This window comes from Phragmites australis, chromosome 3 (genome assembly GCF_958298935.1).
Source record: "Phragmites australis chromosome 3, lpPhrAust1.1, whole genome shotgun sequence".
Classification (NCBI taxonomy): Eukaryota; Viridiplantae; Streptophyta; class Magnoliopsida; order Poales; family Poaceae; genus Phragmites; species Phragmites australis.
In genome coordinates this window covers 29,747,970-29,768,117 of record NC_084923.1, presented here as the reverse complement: position 1 = coordinate 29,768,117, position 20,148 = coordinate 29,747,970, and the positions used below count along the sequence as shown (strand labels likewise).

The 20,148-nt window shown below is 44.9% G+C and overlaps 1 protein-coding gene across 1 annotated transcript; it reads right to left on the bottom strand.

Annotated features, from left to right (window-relative positions):
- Nucleotides 1-3,559: 3,559 nt before the first annotated feature.
- LOC133912779 (uncharacterized) lies at nucleotides 3,560-12,474 on the bottom strand. The gene is made up of 2 exons (XM_062355688.1): nucleotides 11,615-12,474; nucleotides 3,560-3,957 (listed from the first exon to the last, which is right to left on the bottom strand). Exons 1-2 carry the CDS (start codon nucleotides 12,343-12,345, stop codon nucleotides 3,708-3,710), a joined length of 981 nt encoding a protein of 326 aa, XP_062211672.1. The 5' UTR covers nucleotides 12,346-12,474; the 3' UTR covers nucleotides 3,560-3,707.
- Nucleotides 12,475-20,148: the final 7,674 nt, after the last annotated feature.

Genomic DNA, 20,148 nt, shown 5'->3' with positions numbered 1-20,148 from the left:
GCCACAACCACTTTAGCCAAACCAAGTTGAATAATTGCTCACCGACAATACTTTGTTGGTCCTAGGCTGGACCATACTAGAGAAGTGAGCCTAGACAAAAACGAAGTCACAGTGTAGCACAAAGATGAAAAGAGAACAAAATTCCTAAGGTTTCTTTCCCTCTTTTTTCTTTTCTTCTTTTTTTTCTTTTAACCTCAGAAACTCATTCAACAAATCTATCAAAGGAAAACACACACATTGGACCAAAATGTAAATTGTCGGATCCGGTGTAACACTAATAGACATGATTGAAAAAGTTACACACATGGTCACAAAATTGAAAATTGCAACTTGAAAGATTTTAGTCATAAGCAGTTTGGTAACTAGGATTGATGAAACGTCTATGCAGCACTGACTTTCAGTTGTAGCACTATGTCTCCAAAATTTTACAGCCAATTCAGATAAGGTCATTTTTTGACCAAAAACTTCAGAGTTCCTATTAACAATTTTTAGATGCGCCTCTTCATTAGCTTTGAAAGTGGAGGTAGAACATCAAAATCAGACTCCATATGCAAAAGTTATGGCTATTTTACCAAACAGTGCATGGATTGATCTTCGTATCCAACTCAACTCAGTTTTGAAGCTCTCCTCATCTCTAACAGACTTTGCAGTGGTGGCAAAGATGATGTTGGTGATGATGACAGCATGGTGAGGTGATGGTTGGTGCGACAGTGGTGTAACACAACATGAACAAAACTTGAAACTCTAAGGGAACTAGACACTAAGACCAGCAACTCGATATAGCAATGCAATCGACTATTCAACAAATCATTGACTAGATGGTAATGGATAAAAGCTTAGATTGTCTTGGACAAGTTCTAAGCCTAGTTTTTTGTTTTAGAGAGCTATAGGTAAAAACAAATCTACTAATAATAGGAAACCTCTCACTGATCACCTGGAGCACTGAGGCCACTTGAAATATCATGTGGTCTGGATCTTTCGATGAGAGGGGTAGCTATCAATTTTAGTGGAGAAGACGTTGACGATCCGACTATAACAGTACAAGACGTTGCGCCTTAGCAATTGATACATCAACTCTGGAGTGTTATTGATCACACTAAGGCAATCAATTTGACCACGAAGGTCTTTATTCCTGCAAACAACCAAAGAACGAGCAAGAACAAGATTAAAGCAATCTGAAATTGCAAATAAGAATCTTAAGGTTCAACACGAATTCTAAATACTCGATAAGGTGGGGTTCTATCGATGGTAAAATAGGCGGTCTAACCAACATGCGTATTTACATGGCAAAGTAGCTGAAGCTTAACTTTAATCTAAAAAACCCAACTATTATGGCTGCACCTACCGTCTATTTATGGGGCATGCAAACCCCCTAAATGCTACAAACAAAGGAAATAAAATCTGACTCTCTCTATTTGTTACAATATCGGTTTGTTTTCACAATTCCGAATCTCTCATGAGGAATCTATTAATGGGGCCACATCATTTGGAAAGATCACAACATAATCTTTCTAAACTATGGTTAAACATATCCATAGGACTCTGTATGAGAGAGAGATGTTTCTTTTGTTGCATAGTGGTTTGCTGAATTCAAATCAAATTCAGATGTCGAGTTATAGTCGACTTGGGGTCCGACTTCTCTTGGACATCCTTCCTCTTGTGGCCCGACTTGTCTTAGGCGACTTGAGCTTTCTTGTCCCATATTTCTATGTAGCAAAATATTATAAGAATTATTTAGTAGGATCCTATCCTCATAAGTATGGATACAAACAGAGAGGAACGAGCTCACCTCATGATTTAATTGATGTGCATGAGTTCATGTCATATGACCTTGCAATGGTGTAGCAACAACTAACTCCGGAGGATTACTTGTAGTGTGTGTATCTGTATGAGTGATATCCTTATCATCCTCCCTTTCTTGAATTGAAGTTATTCTCGACAGTATCTCGTCTTTATCTCCCAAATATGGCTTTAAATATGAAACATTAAATGTGGGACTAACCCCAAAATATTACATGGAGATAAGGAGGAGAAGAGATGAGCCCAAGGGTGGAGAAGAGACCAGAGGGAGTCCAAATGAAACCGCCAGTGTTGATAATGCCCGCGATGATGACCTAGGGCTACCGCTGACATGGTACATCAGGAGGAGGAGGTCCTCTGGTAGCATGAGGATGCTCGGCGCCAATGGGGAGCGATTGGTAGTGGCTGGGAGTGATTAGCGGCTGCGGGGAGTGCCAGCGATGGAGTAGAGTTGCGGGCGAGTCGGGCGAGAGATCCATTAGGAGCAGGTGGAATTCTTGTTTCCTTTTTTTAACTCGAGGAATATAATGAGGGCCTCCCATTTGAGCTTTGGAAAGGGCTGGAATGTCACATTCCAATGCCATGGTGTAGCTAAATAGGTGAGCCCAGAAATGAAATTCCAATTTCGACCCAAATGACGGGATCCAAACGGGCTGTTATTAAAATCAAAAGGTTGGAATAGTAGTGCATGTATTAACTTATCTTTTAGTCCCTCCGTTTTGCAATATTTGTCTATAGCCTCGGGAGTATTTGTCTCAAATTGTTTGTCTATTGCGGTAACCAAGGATGTTTTATGGTTTATTTTCCTGTTATGCCCTTGAGTGCATGTATGCATTTACTCCAACGTTGGTGAATTATTTGCTCTCATCCTCGCATTGATTAGGGGTAGCATGATCATCTCATTGTATTTTTTCACTCGATTTCAGTATTCCTTGATTTGTACGTAATGGTGGGCGTGGACAAATATTGCGAAACAGAGGGAGTAATGTGGTGAAGGCAGCCTCTTGTGCGGCGCTCCAAATAAATTGTACACCCTTCTTGATAAGCTCATTCAATGGTGCGATGATGGTACTGAAATCTTTCACGAAGCGTTAATAGAATCCATCAAGTCCAATAAAACTCCACACTTGTGTGACTGTTTTAGGGGGCGGTCAACTTTGTATCTCCTCAACCTTGGCTTGATCAACTTTTATATCATATGGAGTAACAACATAGCTAAGGAACGATACTCGATCGGTGTAAAAAATGCACTTCTCAATGTTACCAAATAAATATGTATCACATAACGCATTAAAAACGATATGTAAATGATCTAAATGGTTTTCCATAGACTGGTTGTAAATAATATATCACTAAAGTATACCACCACAAACCATCCAATAAAAATACATAAAACTTCATTTATCAATCTCATGAAAATACTATATGCATTAATCAAAACAAAAGACATAACCAACCACTGTTACAAACCAAACTTTGTTTCAAAAGTTATTTTTCATTCATCTTCTAATTTCACGTAAATTTGATAATATATACTTTGCATATCAACTTTAGAGAACACAGTAGATCCACTTAATTCATCTATACATATTATCTAACCTAAAAATAGAATAACGATATCAATACTATTATTGATTCCTCTACAATCCACAAACATGTGATCCATCTTTGCATATGCAGGTTAGAATTGATGAATTCAGTTTCCATCTGAAAAACTTTGCGTGTATGTATTGACACTCATTCATATTTCTGAAGAGAATTGAGAAGAAAACTTGGGGCTGGATTTTTTTTTTTAAGGAAACTTGGGGCTGGATTATCCCTTACATAGATAGCAGAATATAAACTCAAGAAATACATCACAAAAAGAAAGAATGCTACAAATGGGGTTTAAGTTTTGATTTCTTCTATCATTTCCATAGTTCCTCCATTGGGAGCCCGCGCTCCTCAGCAACATCCTTGAACTGCCTCATCATTTGTGTCGCCTTGATGGTAGCTCTTGCGTTGTTCAAGGGGTTCTTGCTTCGCAGCTGCTTACCCAGAGCATTTTCAACCCCAGCCATCTCCAGCACAACCCTCACAGCTCCACCAGCAATAACACCGGATCCAGGGCAAGCAGGCCGCAACATGACCCTGGCTGCTCCAAAGTCCGCGTCAGCTCTGTCCGTAGAGCAGGAAGAAACAAGAGTAGACAAATATTCAGAATTGCAATAACATGACAATCTTTACAGCATATAAACCCAGCTATCATAGAAAGGATGGCGAAAAATGCTCCAGGTTATTGCTTCAGTATACGGCTATATAAAGTTTCCACATAGTACATAATTGCATTAGGCCACCAGATTTACCATTGTGCAACTCGGCAAGCACTCTGGGGGCATAAAAACAGTGCTAGTAATGTGGCCGACTAAAGGGAAACAGCGATACGTTGGCTAGCAACCTGCTACCAGAGCCAAGTAGTAATGCACGAGAGAACAGCAAAGCGGTACCTCCAGACTTCTAATGTTTATAGATGGTTTTTACAGAATAATGTCACTACCTCTAACAAGAACAGTTAATTAGAAGCGAGCCTATAAATTGCAAACGCCAACTGGCTGAAGTACAAACTTCTAAGGATCCACTTGGCATTAAAATGGATTACAAAAATTTCCTTCAGTGGACTGATGTTTGGAATTTGGCTAGATGTTTGGAATTTGGCTAGCTACTTTTCTCTAAACTAAGTCGCAAACATGGTATAAATGAATTCATTTACCTTAATCTGATTTGCCAGACAGGCTCCAGTTTGTTCACAAATGTTTTTGCACAACAGCTTTGAAAAATAAGGATCGGGCAGCAACCAAAAATAGATTCTAAATCAACATCAAAATTACAAGGGAAAGTGGAATAAAACTTTCATTAATTTCCCAAATGGTGAACATTGAAAAGTAGACTGCACCCTGCAACATCATGCAGCGGCCGCAAACAGCTCTACTCAGGAGAAGTCTCACGCTGCTCCTTTTCGTGATAAGTTAGATCCGGAAAGTCGTAATCCCCAGAATAAAACAGGCTAGGAAGACAACCGAACATCGGCACCATAGGACCTTGCCAATTAGGAACCATCCTATCACCAACCTATGCGAAGTCATCGACGAGCAAAGACGCTCAAGGACCCCTGACTCATCACGAGAAGGAGCGATCTTGAAGACAAGATTCATCAGAAAAGTGAAGCACCCTGAGTGGCTTGCTAACCCTATCATGGTAAAAAAGTCAAACGGTAAGTGGCGCAAATGTGTGGATTGCACCGACTCAACAAAGCCTGCCTGAAGGACACCTTCCCTCTACCTTGAATAGATCAGATAATTGACTCTACCTCCAGGTGTGACTACCTAAACCTTCCCAATGCCTACTCTAATTATCACCAGATTAGTATGTGTCCTGAGGATGAGAAAACCTCCTTCATAACCCCTTTCAGGGTATTTTGTGATGTAAAGATGTCTTTTGGATTAAAAAATGCCAACGCTACATCTGAGCGTGGCATGCAAATAACACTTCACGACCAAATTGGCCAAAATATCAAAGCCCACATTGATGACCTTGTCATCAAGTCCAAAAAGATGGAAAATCTTATCTCCGACCCACAAGAGGCCTTCAACAATCTACACAAGCACCAATTTATGTTGAATCCAGAGAAGTGCGCATTTGGAGTCGACGCAGGGAAGCTATTCGGGTACCAGGTATCGTATTGGGAATCCCAACAAGATCAAGGCCATCGAAGAAGTGTGTCCCCCCCCCCTGGGTCAGTACGTGAAGTTGAGAAACTAACCAGCTGCATGGCAGCTCTCAGCCGCTTCATGTCCCAACTCGGTTCGGAGAGCAAGGGCTTCCTTTTTTCAAGTTACTACGCCAACACGGCAAATTCGAAAGGTCTGAAGAAGCTGAAGAGGCATTCCAAAATCTCAAAAGGTACCTTTCTTCCCCCCTATGCCAGTCGCTCCCAACCTAGAAGAGGAACTCTGATCTACATAGCAGCCGGACCACGTGCTGTGAGTGATGTATTGGTCATGGAATGAGAAGTGTCCAACAATCAAGAGAATAGCTATCGACCTTACGTCAATGAAATACTCCATGGTCCTAAGGAACACTACCCGCAAGTACAGAAGCTGCTATATACGATATTGATAGTCTCTCGCAAGCTACGGTACTATTTTCAAACTCCCAAGATCATAATACCATCAATCTTCGCAGTCCGAGAGATCGTCCACAATAGAGACGCCATAGGACGAATCGCCAAGTAGGTTGTTGAGCTCGAGGAATTCGACGTTCGCTTTGTCCCTCGCACCATGGTCAATCACATGTACTCACTGACTATCACTGAGTGGACATAACTAGATCAACCCCATGACAACCGCATTGATATGTCCGACGTATGGACACTCTTCTTCGATGGGTCATTGATGCTCCAAGGCTCGGGGGCTAGAACAATACTCATCTCTCCTATAGGAGAAAGACTGCAATACGCTTTGCAGCTATACTTCTCGACTACAAACAACGTAGCCGAGTATGAGGGTTTGTTCACTGGTCTTCGGGTAACTTCTACGCTCAGTATCTGTCGTCTTCTTGTGAAATGGGATTTGTCGAATATCTACTATAGGGAATATACATATAAGGAGTACATTGTATATGGACATGGTACACTGTAGACATGCTTAACAACTACATATATTGCGGACCCGAATCTACAGGATCCGAATCTGCAGGACCTGATATACCCGAAGATCACGAAGACATACACCAGGAAGGTCTTGGTTGGGTTACCCGACTCAAGTATAATTAGTATCCAGGTCAAATTCATCCGCAATGCCCATTGGGCGCATACCGCGAAATGGGACACCTTGATTGGGATCCCAAGGAACCTAACGTTCTTCGGATCGTACACCGAAAGCAACAATGAAGGTCATAAGAGTAGCTATGACAATTCCATCGACGACTAGAGCAGTCGAACAGATCGATTCGTGTTCATGGCCGGAAGAGTCGACGCCACACCTGCTGACCAGAACGTGAGATCCGAAAGCCACGATAAACAATGGTGCAAGAATCCCTGAGGATCCAATGGCAGCGGTCGTCGCCTAAGGTGCTGTCATGACGATTGTAGATCTCCAGGGCAGGACAGTTGACATGACTCCCCTGTCCGAAGGAACAGGCTGGACAGTCCTCTTGCATCATGTCCTAAAAACTTCGACGGAGGTTGTGAAGCCTTCATACCCGACCTCCAGTCGATACGATGGATCGAGAAATTCAAAGCGAGATCGATCCAGAAGTACGATGGGAAGCTCAGCCCCAACGAGTGGTTAAAGATCGACACCACTATTATTCAAGTAGTTAGTGGTCATAGCAAGATAATAGCCTATTACCTGCTAACTGCCCTCGACGGACCTATGAGATCCTACTTGTTGAACCTGCCATCAAATTCGATCCGATCATGGACCCGAGTTGAAAGCTCAGTTCATCACCAATTTCCAAGGTACGTTCGAGCACCGAGAATGGAAGATGATCTCCATCAACTAAACCAAAGCAAAGACGAATCTCTTCGGGACTTCATCCGGAGGTTCAGTGACAAGCGTAATACGATCCCAGATATCTCCGGTGGGTCGGTCATCATCACCTTCAAGAGTGGTGCAAGGATAGAGATTTGATTGGGAAGCTAGTTACCCGAAAAATTCAGACAGTCAAAGAACTCTTCGAGCTAGCCGACAAGTTTGTGAAGCGCGCTAAAGACCAAGCACACGCCAAAAACCTTCAATCCGACAAAGACAAGCTCGAGTCTTCAAAGGACGAGGGAAAGAAGAGCAAATATGGCAACAAGCGTAAGGATCCTGACACGACTATAGCTGCGGTCGAGAGGAACAAGTCACGCAACACCTGAGACAACAAGGGCCAGAGCCATGGTGGCTGGAAGTGGTGTCCCGTTCATCGGTCCAACCATCACGACTTCGACGAGTGTCAAGTTATCAACAAGAAGCTTAAAGAGAAGCTCAAGGCTGCTATTGTTGACTACCATAGCAAACAGGCCAAGCTAGGCGTTGACGATGACGAGCCTGAATTTCACAGGACTGATCAGAACTTGGCACACATCTTTGGAGGATCCGCCACATACGAGTGCAAGAGGCAATGCAAGGCAATCGAAAGGTTAAGGTTTAACTGACTCTGACTGGGCCTCCCCGACACCTCAAGTGATCGAAGGTTCCGATCACCTTCAATCAAGCTGACCACCTAGTCGCAGTTCCACACCCGGGTCGGTACCCGGTCGTGGTCCAGCCTACTATCCTCAACATCAAGGTTTTTCGAACCTTGGTCGACGGAGGTAGCTTGCTCAACCTCATCTTCGCTAAGACATTAGACAAGATGAGAATCCTAAGGTCGAAGCTCAAGGTAGGAGCTGAGCCTTTCCATGGTATAACTTCAAACTCATTGACCATGCCTCTTGGTCAAATCGAATTACCGGTCATGTTCGGCGCGCCCGACACTTCCACACAGAGAAGTTGATCTTCGATGTTGCGGACTTCGAGACGACGTACAATGTGATCCTAGGCCACCCAATGTTGGGCAAGTTCATGACCGTGGTGCATTATGCGTATTAGGCGCTATTGGGTGAAGCGCATTCGTTGAATGGACAAACGTTGAAAAAACAAAACCAAACATGGTTGAGAACTACTGGATGTTTTCGAAGGATCGCTCACGCTCCAAGGCTCGGGAGCTGGCATTGTACTCAAATCTCCAACGGGCGACAAAACTCAGGTATGTCATTCAATTAGATTTTAAAGCTTCCAATAATGTTACAGAATATGAGGGACTAGTAAACGAGCTCCGCATAGCTGCGTCCCATGGAATCAGACAACTACTTGTGAAAAGGGACTCACAGCTAGTTGTAAACTAAGTGCAAAAGTAGTACCAGTGCTTGGACAACAACATAGCGGCTTATCTGAACGAGGTATGGAAGCTCGAGCGGAAGTTTGAAGGGATGGAGGTCACGCACATCCAGGGGAGCGACAACTCCATAGCTGATGAACTCGCCAGGCTCGCTTCCTCTCATTCTCCAACACCTATGGGAGTCTTCGTCGAGAAACTCCTCAAACCATCTGTCTCGACAGCCTCAAGTGTAGATGTTGCCCAACCCAACCAGCAGTCTAGTCAGGTCAGCGAGGCAAAACCCACAGACACGGAAGCTGCACTACTCGAATGTGAGCTGACTTGGATGACGCCATTTTGAGCCTATCTCGAAGGTCAAGAAATTCCTGACGATGCGTCTGCAGAGAAAATTGTTCGTAAGTCCAAACTATACGTTTTGATAGATGACAAGCTCTACCAAAAGGGAAGTAACGGGATCTTGATGAAGTGCATCACTCAGGACAAGGGTAATAAAATATTGCTCGATATCCATGGAGCCACGTGTGCTAATCGTGTCTTACCACACCTTGGTTGGAAAGGTTTTCCGCTAAGTGTTCTATTGGCTGACTGTCCTCCAAGATGCTTGCGAGCTAGTCAAAAAGTGCGAGGGCGGTGGAGGCAACTTGGGTCATTGTGGCAAGGGCCCCAACGGAGACACCAGGGGTTGTCCTGGCACTTGGATTCTATTCCTAATCTCTAGGGAGCTAGAGAACGATGAGGATGCCATGGCTAAACTCGAAGGCTGAAGTAGATGGTTTTGGGTAACAACGCCCACCACCCTAGGTTTATAAAGACCTTCGAGCCATGAAACAGCCTCAGCCCTTCGTTTTAAGGCATTGTACGATGGGTCTGGCCACTTAATGATTCTCAGTATCCCAAAGGTCTGCCGGAGGTCAAATCATGTCTACTCAGAGAGCTTGCGCAGACAAAGAGATACTTGACAATTCTTCGACTAGCATGGTAACAGTTATGATTACAACTCGAGGCCAAAATTTTTTGTGCCAGCGTCCTGTCACATTCAATGCTCGGAACCTCTTTCGACGCATGCGGGAGCAGTTGGAACAAAATCCCAGGGAAACCGGTACACTACCCCACCAGACGCGCACAGTTTTCAAGTGTCATCATGGTTCTCTACCAGGGAAAGAATCTCTTCACCGCTACGCGAATTTTCCGCTGCGACGGTTCAAAACCCGTCAAGCGAGGAGTCACTTCTCCCTATCCTTTCGAATGGTTGGGATGATATTTCTCGATTGACCCGGAATTCCTACTCGATTGGAATACCTACTCGGGGGATTACACGATTACCCAAAGAAGTTTAAAATCTTGATTAGATGACGTGAGGACTTCTGAAAACCCAACTAGACGTAGAATCCTATCCGGGGACCCGAGTTATTACTCGAAGAAATAGCCTATCATAATGTTTCTTTTTGTTGGGCTATATTTTTGATCCATCGTAGCCTCATTTCACGTACTAATGGGGGGATTGACGATGGGTAGTATAAAACTACGTTATACTACTGTTCTATATGTATATAGATCCTCTAAGGTTTCTTGTATTCTCAAAGCATACAATCTGTGTCTAGGAAAATAATCCTTAGACGTATAGAAACTACCCGCATGTACCAGGGTATCCCATAAACATGAAAGTCTATCTCTAAGGATAACAGAATCCTACTCGAAAATGAGTTCGGGGGCTACACGGCAACCCCTATATAAATACAGAGTCAGGGGACCTTGCGGACAAGTCACAACAAGCGAAACAGAAACCACAAGCGCTCCACGTGCCTCAATCCTTTTGCAATCGTGATCTACATCAACATCTCACCGAGACTACACACGAGGAACCCTCGACTCGGTTTAAAACCCATCTAGGCTAGCCAAGACCCCTATTATAATCTATCTCGCAGATCAATTCAAGAACACAGGACGTAGGACTATTATACTTAGGAAGACCTGGACTTGTACAAATCTCTGTTTTCCAGTGCACAATTCAGCAAGAGAGAGTATCCCCTATTTTAATCTAGTATTTGTAAGATCAGCGATTTATCAATCGCAACATTACAAAATCTGTATTTTTTATTTTTCACAAATGTATGTATTTTGCATTCATAAAAAAGATACTTCAAATTATCCATCGCTGATAAACACTGCTACAAATGAAAAAGGGTTCAGGAACTGTATAACCCTCAATTTAACTTCCGAACAATTAAACTACATAAAAATGATTGCTTTTAGCGCCAACTAGAGACTTTTTCGGCCATGCTTTCCGTGATCACCTACAAAAGCTACTTATATAAAGTAACTCCATCAATGACAAGTAACCTTAATGATGTCACAATTTGTGACAGAGCATGCTAATCCGAAATAAGCACATAAAGAAGATCTACTATAGGCTTATCCACACAAGAGGAACATTCAGACCACAGAAATGGAGACACAACTACAGTAGTTGAGCTAACATAGGGTTTGCTGTCGATGGATATAATTACAAAATCGTGAAGGAAAGTTCACAACTAACTTCACCAATTAAACTATGGACAAATCACCATGACTTTTTGGTGCCTCTATTAAATAGAAAATGCACCAATAGAGACAATTCCCATTTCCCAAGAGTCGTGTTAGCTTCCAAATAGTACCACAAGAGTTAGCAGCAACCTAACATGGTTCCGCAACCACTATTGTCTCCATTTCTTATAAAGATTCGTTTGTTTCTCTTAGGCCTCAATCAAGTTAGACAATAATAAATCAAAAGAAACCGTATAACCAGCTTAATTATATCAATTTTTAAGTTCAAACTATCGGTGTCAGGGTCTAGGAGTCAGACAATCACCTCGCAAACAATTCAAGATAACTGAACCTTCTGTAATGCTGAACGGCTGGCAATGTTACTGACCTGTGCGGGAAGGTTGAGTACTTGGTGAGAGGCACGGTGACAAGGTTGCGGCGGCCGTTCATGGCGGCCTTTGTGATGGCCTCGGTGACCTCCTTGGCCTTGCCGACGCCGACGCCGACATGCCCCTTCATGTCGCCGACGACGACAATGGCGCGGTAGGAGAGCTGCCTCCCTCCCTTGACGACCTTGGTGACGCGATTGACCTGCACGACGCGCTCGCTAAAGTCGTCGTTGGGGCGTTGCTCCCGGTCCATGTCTATGGGGTCGACCACCTTGACCTCGAAGACGTTGTTCCCCAACACGGTCTCGCCGCTGAAGGCCGGCCCGTAGAGCGACTCGTACGCCGCCGCCACGTCCTCAGGCGACTCCGGCGGTAGCTCGTCGAACGCCGCGGGCTCCACGTAGCCCTCCGGCGGCGCCGCGAACTGGAACTCGGAGGAGGCAACCGGCTCCGCCCGCGGCTTCTCGTCCGCCTCATCTTCTTCTTCCCCGGCGGCGGATTTTTCGGAATCCTCCGCGTCCCCTCCTTTCTCGTCTTCCGAGGGGACGGAATCGTCCCAGGAGGAGGACATGGGGACGGGGAGGAGGAGGCGACGGGCGGAGAGGAGGAGGGGTTGGGGGCGGAGGCGGAGGCCGACGGGGAGGGATGAGAAGGGCGCGGTTGCGACGGGGGCGGTGGTGGAGAAGGTGGCCATAGCCATGGCGGTGGCAGTTGTGGCGGTGGCCGCCATTTTGGAGTTCTGGGTGCCCCGGCGATGAAGAGGGAGGAGGCGGAGGCGGGTGAAGTGCGGGGATGAGAGGCGGAGTTGCCCGGCTTATCCCTTTGTTATCCGAGAAAATTGGATTTTGACACCCAAAAGAGTGGGCTTCTCACATTTGACACCTATAAAATATGTTTCTTGATTAAGTAACACCTAAAATGTTGCCACCCTTGTAAATTTGCCACTATATGACTGTTTTATCCATGGTCCCACATGTCATAGCCTCTTCTCCACTCTCATCTCCCTCCTATCTTCTTCTTTCTGTCTTTGTTCATCCTGTTGAGCATCAACTTGGAGAAGGATCGGATTGACTTCACGATGTGTCGCAGTGCGGTGAGGAAGTGGGTTGGGTTGAGGATGGAGAGCTAGATTTTGTCGAGCGACGCCAGCGTCTGGCCTGAGTGGAGAGGCGGGCGCTCGACGTGGAGCTCGACGGTGAGGGAGCGCCTGGCGCGCTCAGCCTCGACATCCTTGGCGTGTAGCACAGCCTCCAGCTTGCGTGTCGTGATCTAGTAGGTAAGGTGACGTTGCTCCTCAGCGTGCGTGACGAGGGCGTTATGGCCCACCGTCGTCGCTCCCCTGGTCGTGCCGGCGGGATCCCTGAGGTACCTCCGCTTGGTGTCGGATAGCTTGGTGAGCTCGGCGGCCACAGTGGCATCCGCGGATTGAATCACCTCCGCGTCGTAGGGGGACTGCCTGAGCTACAGCTGCGCGTACGCCGTCTTCACCGTCGAGACCCCCACGAACAAGTTGGTGAGGAGAGAGTTCGCGGCGACGGCCGGCGTCACCTCCAGTGACGGTCGCGCTGCGGCTATCGACGCCGGGTGTTGCGGGAGAGGGAGATGAGAGTGGAAAAGAGGCTATGACACGTGGGACCATGGGCAAAAGAACCATAAAGTGGCAAATTTGCAAGGGTGGCAACATTTTAAGTGTTACTTACTCAAGAAACATATTTTAAGTATCAAATGTGAGAAGCCCACTTTTTTAGTGTCAAAGATACAATTTTCTCTTGTTATACTGTGTTCGGATAGGCAGCCTCGTTGGATCCGGGCTGGGCTGCCTAGGCTGGATTTCCTCACGTGATGACTGTGAAGTACACCTGTTTCTGTACGGACCAGCCAGGGCCTCAAGAAGTGAACTTTTATTTTTTATATATTTTATTTTAATATTTGTAAAATTACACGACCATTTCAACAAATTGCAACGATATCCCACCATCGTTTGTTTATTAGACGAGATTAAGGTCTCACCTACTAAACAGACAAGACCTTATGAACCTCGCCGATGAGAAGATTAAAAATACGAAAGTAATCGCTCGTTTATCAAGCAAAACCTCGATCTCATCCAATGAATAAGCAATGCTAGCTTATTTTTGCAATTTATTGAAACGGCTATAAAATTTTGCAAATATTAAAAAAATAAAAATTCCTTAAGAAGTAGTGCCAGAAAGGACTGGCTTCCGGATTTCCTATATTAGCGAGCCCTCGAAGAGCTTGAATTTTTTATACATTTTTTAATTTTGCAAAATTACTTACCCGTTTCAAAATTTAGTAAGAATAGGTTATTGTCTTATGTTCATCGAGCGAGAACAAGATCTCACCCTATAAATGAACGATATCTTGTGAGGTCCTACAGAATCTCTAGCCATAATTGAAAAATGGCATTGACCTAGTAGTCACATGTCTCCTGTTTATCAGGCGAAACTTTACTCTTGCTTGGTGAACGAGCCAGATCTCCCTCGCAAAACCCTCCGTAAGCCCAACTTAAAGGTGTCACCCCCTATTCGCGTGAGACCTTTTGGATATAAAATACGACTGAGCCGCCTCGACCGACATCAGCACCACATTTGCACTGAGTGCAGCTGAAAGAGAGGGAGAGAGAGAAGAGAGCACAAAGAGGGGTAGAGGAGGGGAGAGAGGGGAAATTGGAGGCAAAGCCCTACCGGTGGAAGAAGGTATGTTTTTTTTATCTTTTTTTTTACAAACCCAGTATGGTAGCCACTAGTATTAGGTTTTCAAATAGGTAAGAGGTTAGATCTACGGGTTTTTTACAAACCTAGTAGAATAGCCACTAGAAGTAGTTTAGAATGTATATCTAGGTTTAAAATTAGGATTAGACATTGTTTAGCATTTAGATCATATTTGTACACATATCTTAGTAATTAGATGTATTATTTAGACATAGGTTAAGTATTAGATGCAGGATTTAGGTATAGTGTAGACATAACTTAGATAATAGATATAGGATTTAGAGTTGTTTGATGTAGCGATTTGGAGATATTTTGTTGCAATGTAGATTAACTATTGTGCCATGTTTTTAATGAATGTTGCATTATTGTAGATGTAGTTATGGGGGAAAGGTCTAGGCCCATAAAGAAGCCCATGTCGACAAAGCAGCTTATGTAAAGGTCTAAGGGTCTCCTTGTAATATTTATACCCCACTAAGGGTTGGAGAAAAAGTTTCATCTCCCCTTCACCTATATAAAGGACCCAAGAGGTCAAGAGGAGGGGACAATTCCTCCCACCTTCACACTCTCTCTTTCCCTGGAATGACGAAGCCTTCATCCCCATGCGGGGGCCTTCATTCAAGCTTCGTTCCCGAGCGTGGGCCTCCATCAGTCTCATCACCATGAGAGCACCGTCGTCAGCATTCGTCCCTACGTGTGGACCTTCGACAAAACGGGCCTTGCACCACGCTTGTTGACCTTTGACCAGGCAGCCCAGGCCTTTGGATCACCGAGCCTTCACGCAGGCCTTCGGTCCAGGCCTTTGGGCTACTCATCCCTTCGCGTCAGACAAACCATGCTGGACCTTTGTCACCACATCTGGGCCCTTGTCGGCCTTCGCCCCACGCCCCTGTGCCTTCAGACTGGTGGCGTTCACCCCACGCCCATGGGCTTCGGAGGCAGCATCACATGCCTTCACGCAAGGATGAACCCTCTGAAACCAGCAACTTCGGTCATCGTGCAAGGGAGGACTCGCTCATGGGCCTTCAGGAGTGGCAGCATGTATGGGCCTTTAGCAACAACTGCACTCAACTCCCATTCTTTATATCCCTACACGTTTCTTATTTTTTGCAAAAGAAAATTTGCCACTAGTAGGCTTTGAACTTGGTACATGTAGGTGGAAAATGAGATTACAACACCCACCAAACCACTAGGCATCTGTTTCGTTGCTGATGTGGTCAGGGAATTTTGCTTGTCTATCTTGCGAAGGGTTACTCATTGGGTAGGAGTGCCGCTAGGCAAAATTTGCTTTCTTTATCACCGTAAAATCTTATATGCTATTAATGGAAAGCTAGTTTGTTGTTAAAAAGCTAGTTTGTGTACGCTTTTGATGTATTTAATAATTTGAATATTGAGCGTACGCTAAAAATATGATTCATAGTCGAAGTGTTGTGCACTAGAATTTGCTGCTATACTAACATCGGCAGGCAGAAATGGGTGACGGGCAGAGCCAAAGGTTGGCACATCTACTCGTGTGCAGAGTAGCGATCCCTTCGACAAGCAGGAGCCATGATCCATTTTGAAGCCACGTCCGTCCTTCGTCAGGCCTTCATCGAAAAATAAGTAGACCTTCATACCAAGAGGGTCTTTACGTGAAGACCCTTTGTAAAAAGGGGCACCCTTCGTCCAAGAGGTAGAACCCTTCATACAGAGAGGACTCTTTGTGCTGGGAAGGCCTTTCGTATAGGATGGAGCCTTCATCGAAATCCTCCATACAAGAGTCATTCTTGTGCAGCAAAGAAATTTTCAACAGATACAGAATGGCTACGCTCTGAGCGCCTGAGCCACGTGCGGTCCTTCAAGCCTAGAGGGGCTTATCATCGCACGCGTGGAATTTTCCTTCACCCGCATGGGCCGTCGAACATGTGGGTTCGGCCTTCGCCTTTACGAGTGGGCAAGTAAGCACGTCTGGCTTTGATCCAAAACACACCCCGCTGGGCATGACTTGGCACCACGAGCAGGCATCGGGTATGCTTTTGTGGCTACAGTTAGCTAACGAGTTGTCCCAGGTCAGGACTGCAGGATCTTCAATACGGCTACGCTAGAATGTTTTCACTTGTGGATAGCATTAATTTCCTATATGTGGTTATAAGTTTCCTCCGAGGTTGTTTTTGGCACTAACATCTACAGGAAAAAGGATCTCTGCATTAAGCATATGCAAACTCTCTAGCACTGGTGACATCCACATGGTCCCGTGCGGCCAGACGGGCCTTCACAGATCTCAACCACTTCATAGACAAGGCTTAAGGTGCTTCAACTACTTCGACGTCACATTTGCATTAACGCATCGAGTTGGCCGATAGTTCTGCACTAGACCAACCTCTTCCTAGTGATCTTCTTGTGCGACGAGTCGAGCTTCACCTCAGGCCTTTGCATCATGTGCCTTTGTGCACCAGGCCTCAAGCCTTCTCTCCAAGCCTCGCCTCGGGACTTCATGGGCACACCTACGGAGTTCAAGGAAGCTGCGTCACAGGAGTCCTTCGTACAAGAGGAGCCCTTCGTACAAGAGGAGCCTTTCATATAGAGTAGGCCTTCATACTAGGAATCACCTTTCATCTGCCCTTCCTTGAGAACAACCCTTCGTACAAAAGTTTGCAGCTTTCAAGCCATATACATTTACATGTTCGCATCAAAGAGAACTAGCATGTTAAGGCTTCTTGAATGTTATTCTATATTATAAGGCACTATCTGAAGGTCAAGTGTACGCTGCATTTTGTTTCTTAACCGCTAGCGAGATAGGTTAAAAAAACCACATCACTTTAGATCTAAGCGCTTGCTTGCATGGCTGCATGCACTAGGCATTTTTTTATACTAACATGCATAAGTACACATGCGGAGGTGCTATCTGTACGATGGACTCTGAACGAGCCTTTGCTGGTCTTTGGCTCCTCGCGTGGGCCTTCGGACAGATGGGCCTTGTGCCATAGGGAGGCCTTCGGCCAGTCGGACATGAGGAGCAAGTGGGCCGCGCGGATGGGCCTTTGGGCCCAGTGCAGGCGCACAGAGGCTTTCAGCCAGATGGGCCTTCGGACTGAGGGCCTTCGACCAGAAGCAGAAACCCTCAAGCAGGTGGGCCTAGCACCGTGTGCATGGGCCTTTGTCCAGATGGATGACTCCGTGCACATGGACCTTCAAACCGCGCGCGAAGCCCTTCAAATAGATGCGAGTGTTTGCCTTCAGACCGCGCGTGTGGGTCTTCAGCAGGAAGGCTTTGCAGGCCCACCCACCAGATTGGTATGTCTTGGCACGCTGCTTTTAACTAGTTTTCCTGTGGCTCTTTTCCTGCTGCAAACCATAGAGTAGACCATTTATCTTAAGCCTTTCAGTGATAATTTTGCTAGCTTTTGTTTTTTGCGTACACAAGAATTGTGCTAGGTACGTTTTTTGGACTGGCATGTGAAAATTAGTCCTCATCGTGGTCGATGGACCAAAGGTACCTTCGCCCAGACAAGCCATAAGGTACTTTCACCTAGTCATATACGTGGCTACCGTGTTTGTGATGTGCCGAAGCATTTAATTTTATAGATACATCGCCTCTATGTCCCATGACCATGGGATTCGCTAACATACTGAATTTTTGTTCTTCATGAGTTTTTATTACATATGCAACAAAATACTTACCCTTCGCTCATATGTCTAAGTGTTTATCTTTTACGCGCTCACGTTACATTTGCACAAATGCCGAATTATTTAACTCGTGCGTTTACATAGCATAACGAGTCGAAGTACTTATTTTTACCATTCATAAGTATATGTAGGTTTTTATACTCCGCTTGAGGGGCTATTTCTTCCTCCCATGCATGTCCTTACTCTTCGCATGGCATAGCTCATTTTTACATGCCGAAGTGTTTACTCTTCATATACCCACATCACATGTGCTCGTTTCGCACGCGTGCTGAAGTATTTACTTTTTGTGCATTTGCATGAATGCATACTTCGCGCTTATATACACTTCGCATATGTGAATATCTTTGTGAGTTGGTAGCTCAATAGCTGTGACGGGGTGCTGACCGGGAGTATATCTTTGGTGGAGTTCCAACGTGGACTAGGGATGGCATTCATGCCATAGATACAACGGGAAAAATCCTTATGCTGAGTTTACTTTCTCTACCTTATTTATGTTTTCATATTCTTGCAATTTACCTTCTTAGATAGGTTGCAAGCGCTTTGATCGATAGAGTAGATACATTAGATAAACCTAGAGCACATCTAGATAGAATTTGATATAGGTCTATCTTGTGTTGTTTTTGGAGCTGAAATGATTCTAAGTGTCATAATTCACCCCACTCTTAGGACGTCACAAATCCCTTCAATTGGTATCAGAGCTATGGCTCACAACTAGCTCTACAATTTGAGTTAGATTCACACCTTTCATAAGGTTTTGTCAATTAAAGTGGCATTTGAGCCTTAGTCTCGTTGTGATCGGTTAGACTTCAACACCTAGTGAGTTATGATATTTGGAGTTGGGATGGATTGCTATACTGCTCTACTTTTTGATGGCACAAACTTTCCCTGGTGGAAAATTCTAATGACTTATTATTTGCAAGCTCGAGAGTTGGATGTTTGGAGAGTCTCTGAGGATGGGATGAGACGTCGTATCACCAACAATGGGAGGCAATTAGATGCATTGGCCAAGAGTATCCTTTTATCATCTAGATGTGTTAATGTATTTAATCGTGTTTATTCTCTCACCAATGCACATGATATGGATTAGTCTCATTAAAAATACATGAAGGCACAAAGGATATGTGCAAAGAAATATCATGTGCTTGTTACTAAGCTCAATGGTATCAAGCAACTAACCTATAAAAGTGCTAATGGGTTAGGTTTAACATCAATTGAAGATGATCAAGTGGTGAGAAGAATACTTCAAGCTCTTCTTCTGAAGTATAAGTTGATAGTCTACATCATTTACGATAACAAGAACACCAAGAAGATCAATACCAAGATTGATCACCCAATTTGCATGAAGGACTTGGTCAAAATAATTGATCATATTAAGAAGGAAAAGAAGACCAAGATCAAGAAGAGGGAGACAAAGGGGAAAGCCAAGGCACTTGCTAGCCTAGGAAGATGGGTGAATGATGATGAAGATTCTAGCTCAAGAGAAGCTCTTACTCAAGGTCGTCATCGCGTAATTCACCACACAAGTGCCTCATGGCCAAAGGTATGGATAGCAATGTAAATGATGATGAGTCCTATGAGGATTCTCCCTCCTATGATAAACTCCTTCACTTGATCAATGAACAACAAAGGACCCTTAAGAAACAATCTAAAGAGCTTAACAAATGCTCTGAGCGTAACACCCTACTCCTATGTGTATGCTATAAATGCTCTGAGAATGTCTCTCTAAGGGTCTGCTGTGTTACAAGAATATTTGTCTAAGTCTAGAGCTTCGTGCTCCTTGTTCTTCGGTCGGAGTTCATCCGATGTGCCCTATGTCTTCCGTCTCCTTTGTCTTGTGTGTTGTGTGTCTTCTCCGAGACCCTGTCCTCTCCGGGGAGCCCGCCCCGCTTATATACCCGTCGAGGCGGTAGTGTGCCCAGAAAGGATGGCGCAAGTTCCAAGGCACCATAAATGGAAAGCAACCATCATGGGTTGCTACGCGAAGTGACAGAGAGGGTTGAAAATGCGCCCCCGTCTGGTCTTGTTCGTCATCATTCTACTTTTCGGCGAGTACTGCGGGGAGGGTCCACCGGGCAGCCACCGAGCAACCCCGCGTGCCCGCCCAGTTAGAGCAGGCCTGACATAGCAGGGCGGCAGGCGGT

What these genes read in the sequence shown, in the direction of transcription:
- LOC133912779 (XM_062355688.1), bottom strand. Translation starts at nt 12,345, where the DNA reads ATGGCGGCCACCGCCACAACTGCCACCGCCATGGCTATGGCCACCTTC. An exon ending in TACTCAACCTTCCCGCACAG is followed by an intron (nt 3,958 to 11,614) that starts GTCAGTAACATT and finishes CTCTACGGACAG; the next exon opens with AGCTGACGCGGACTTTGGAG.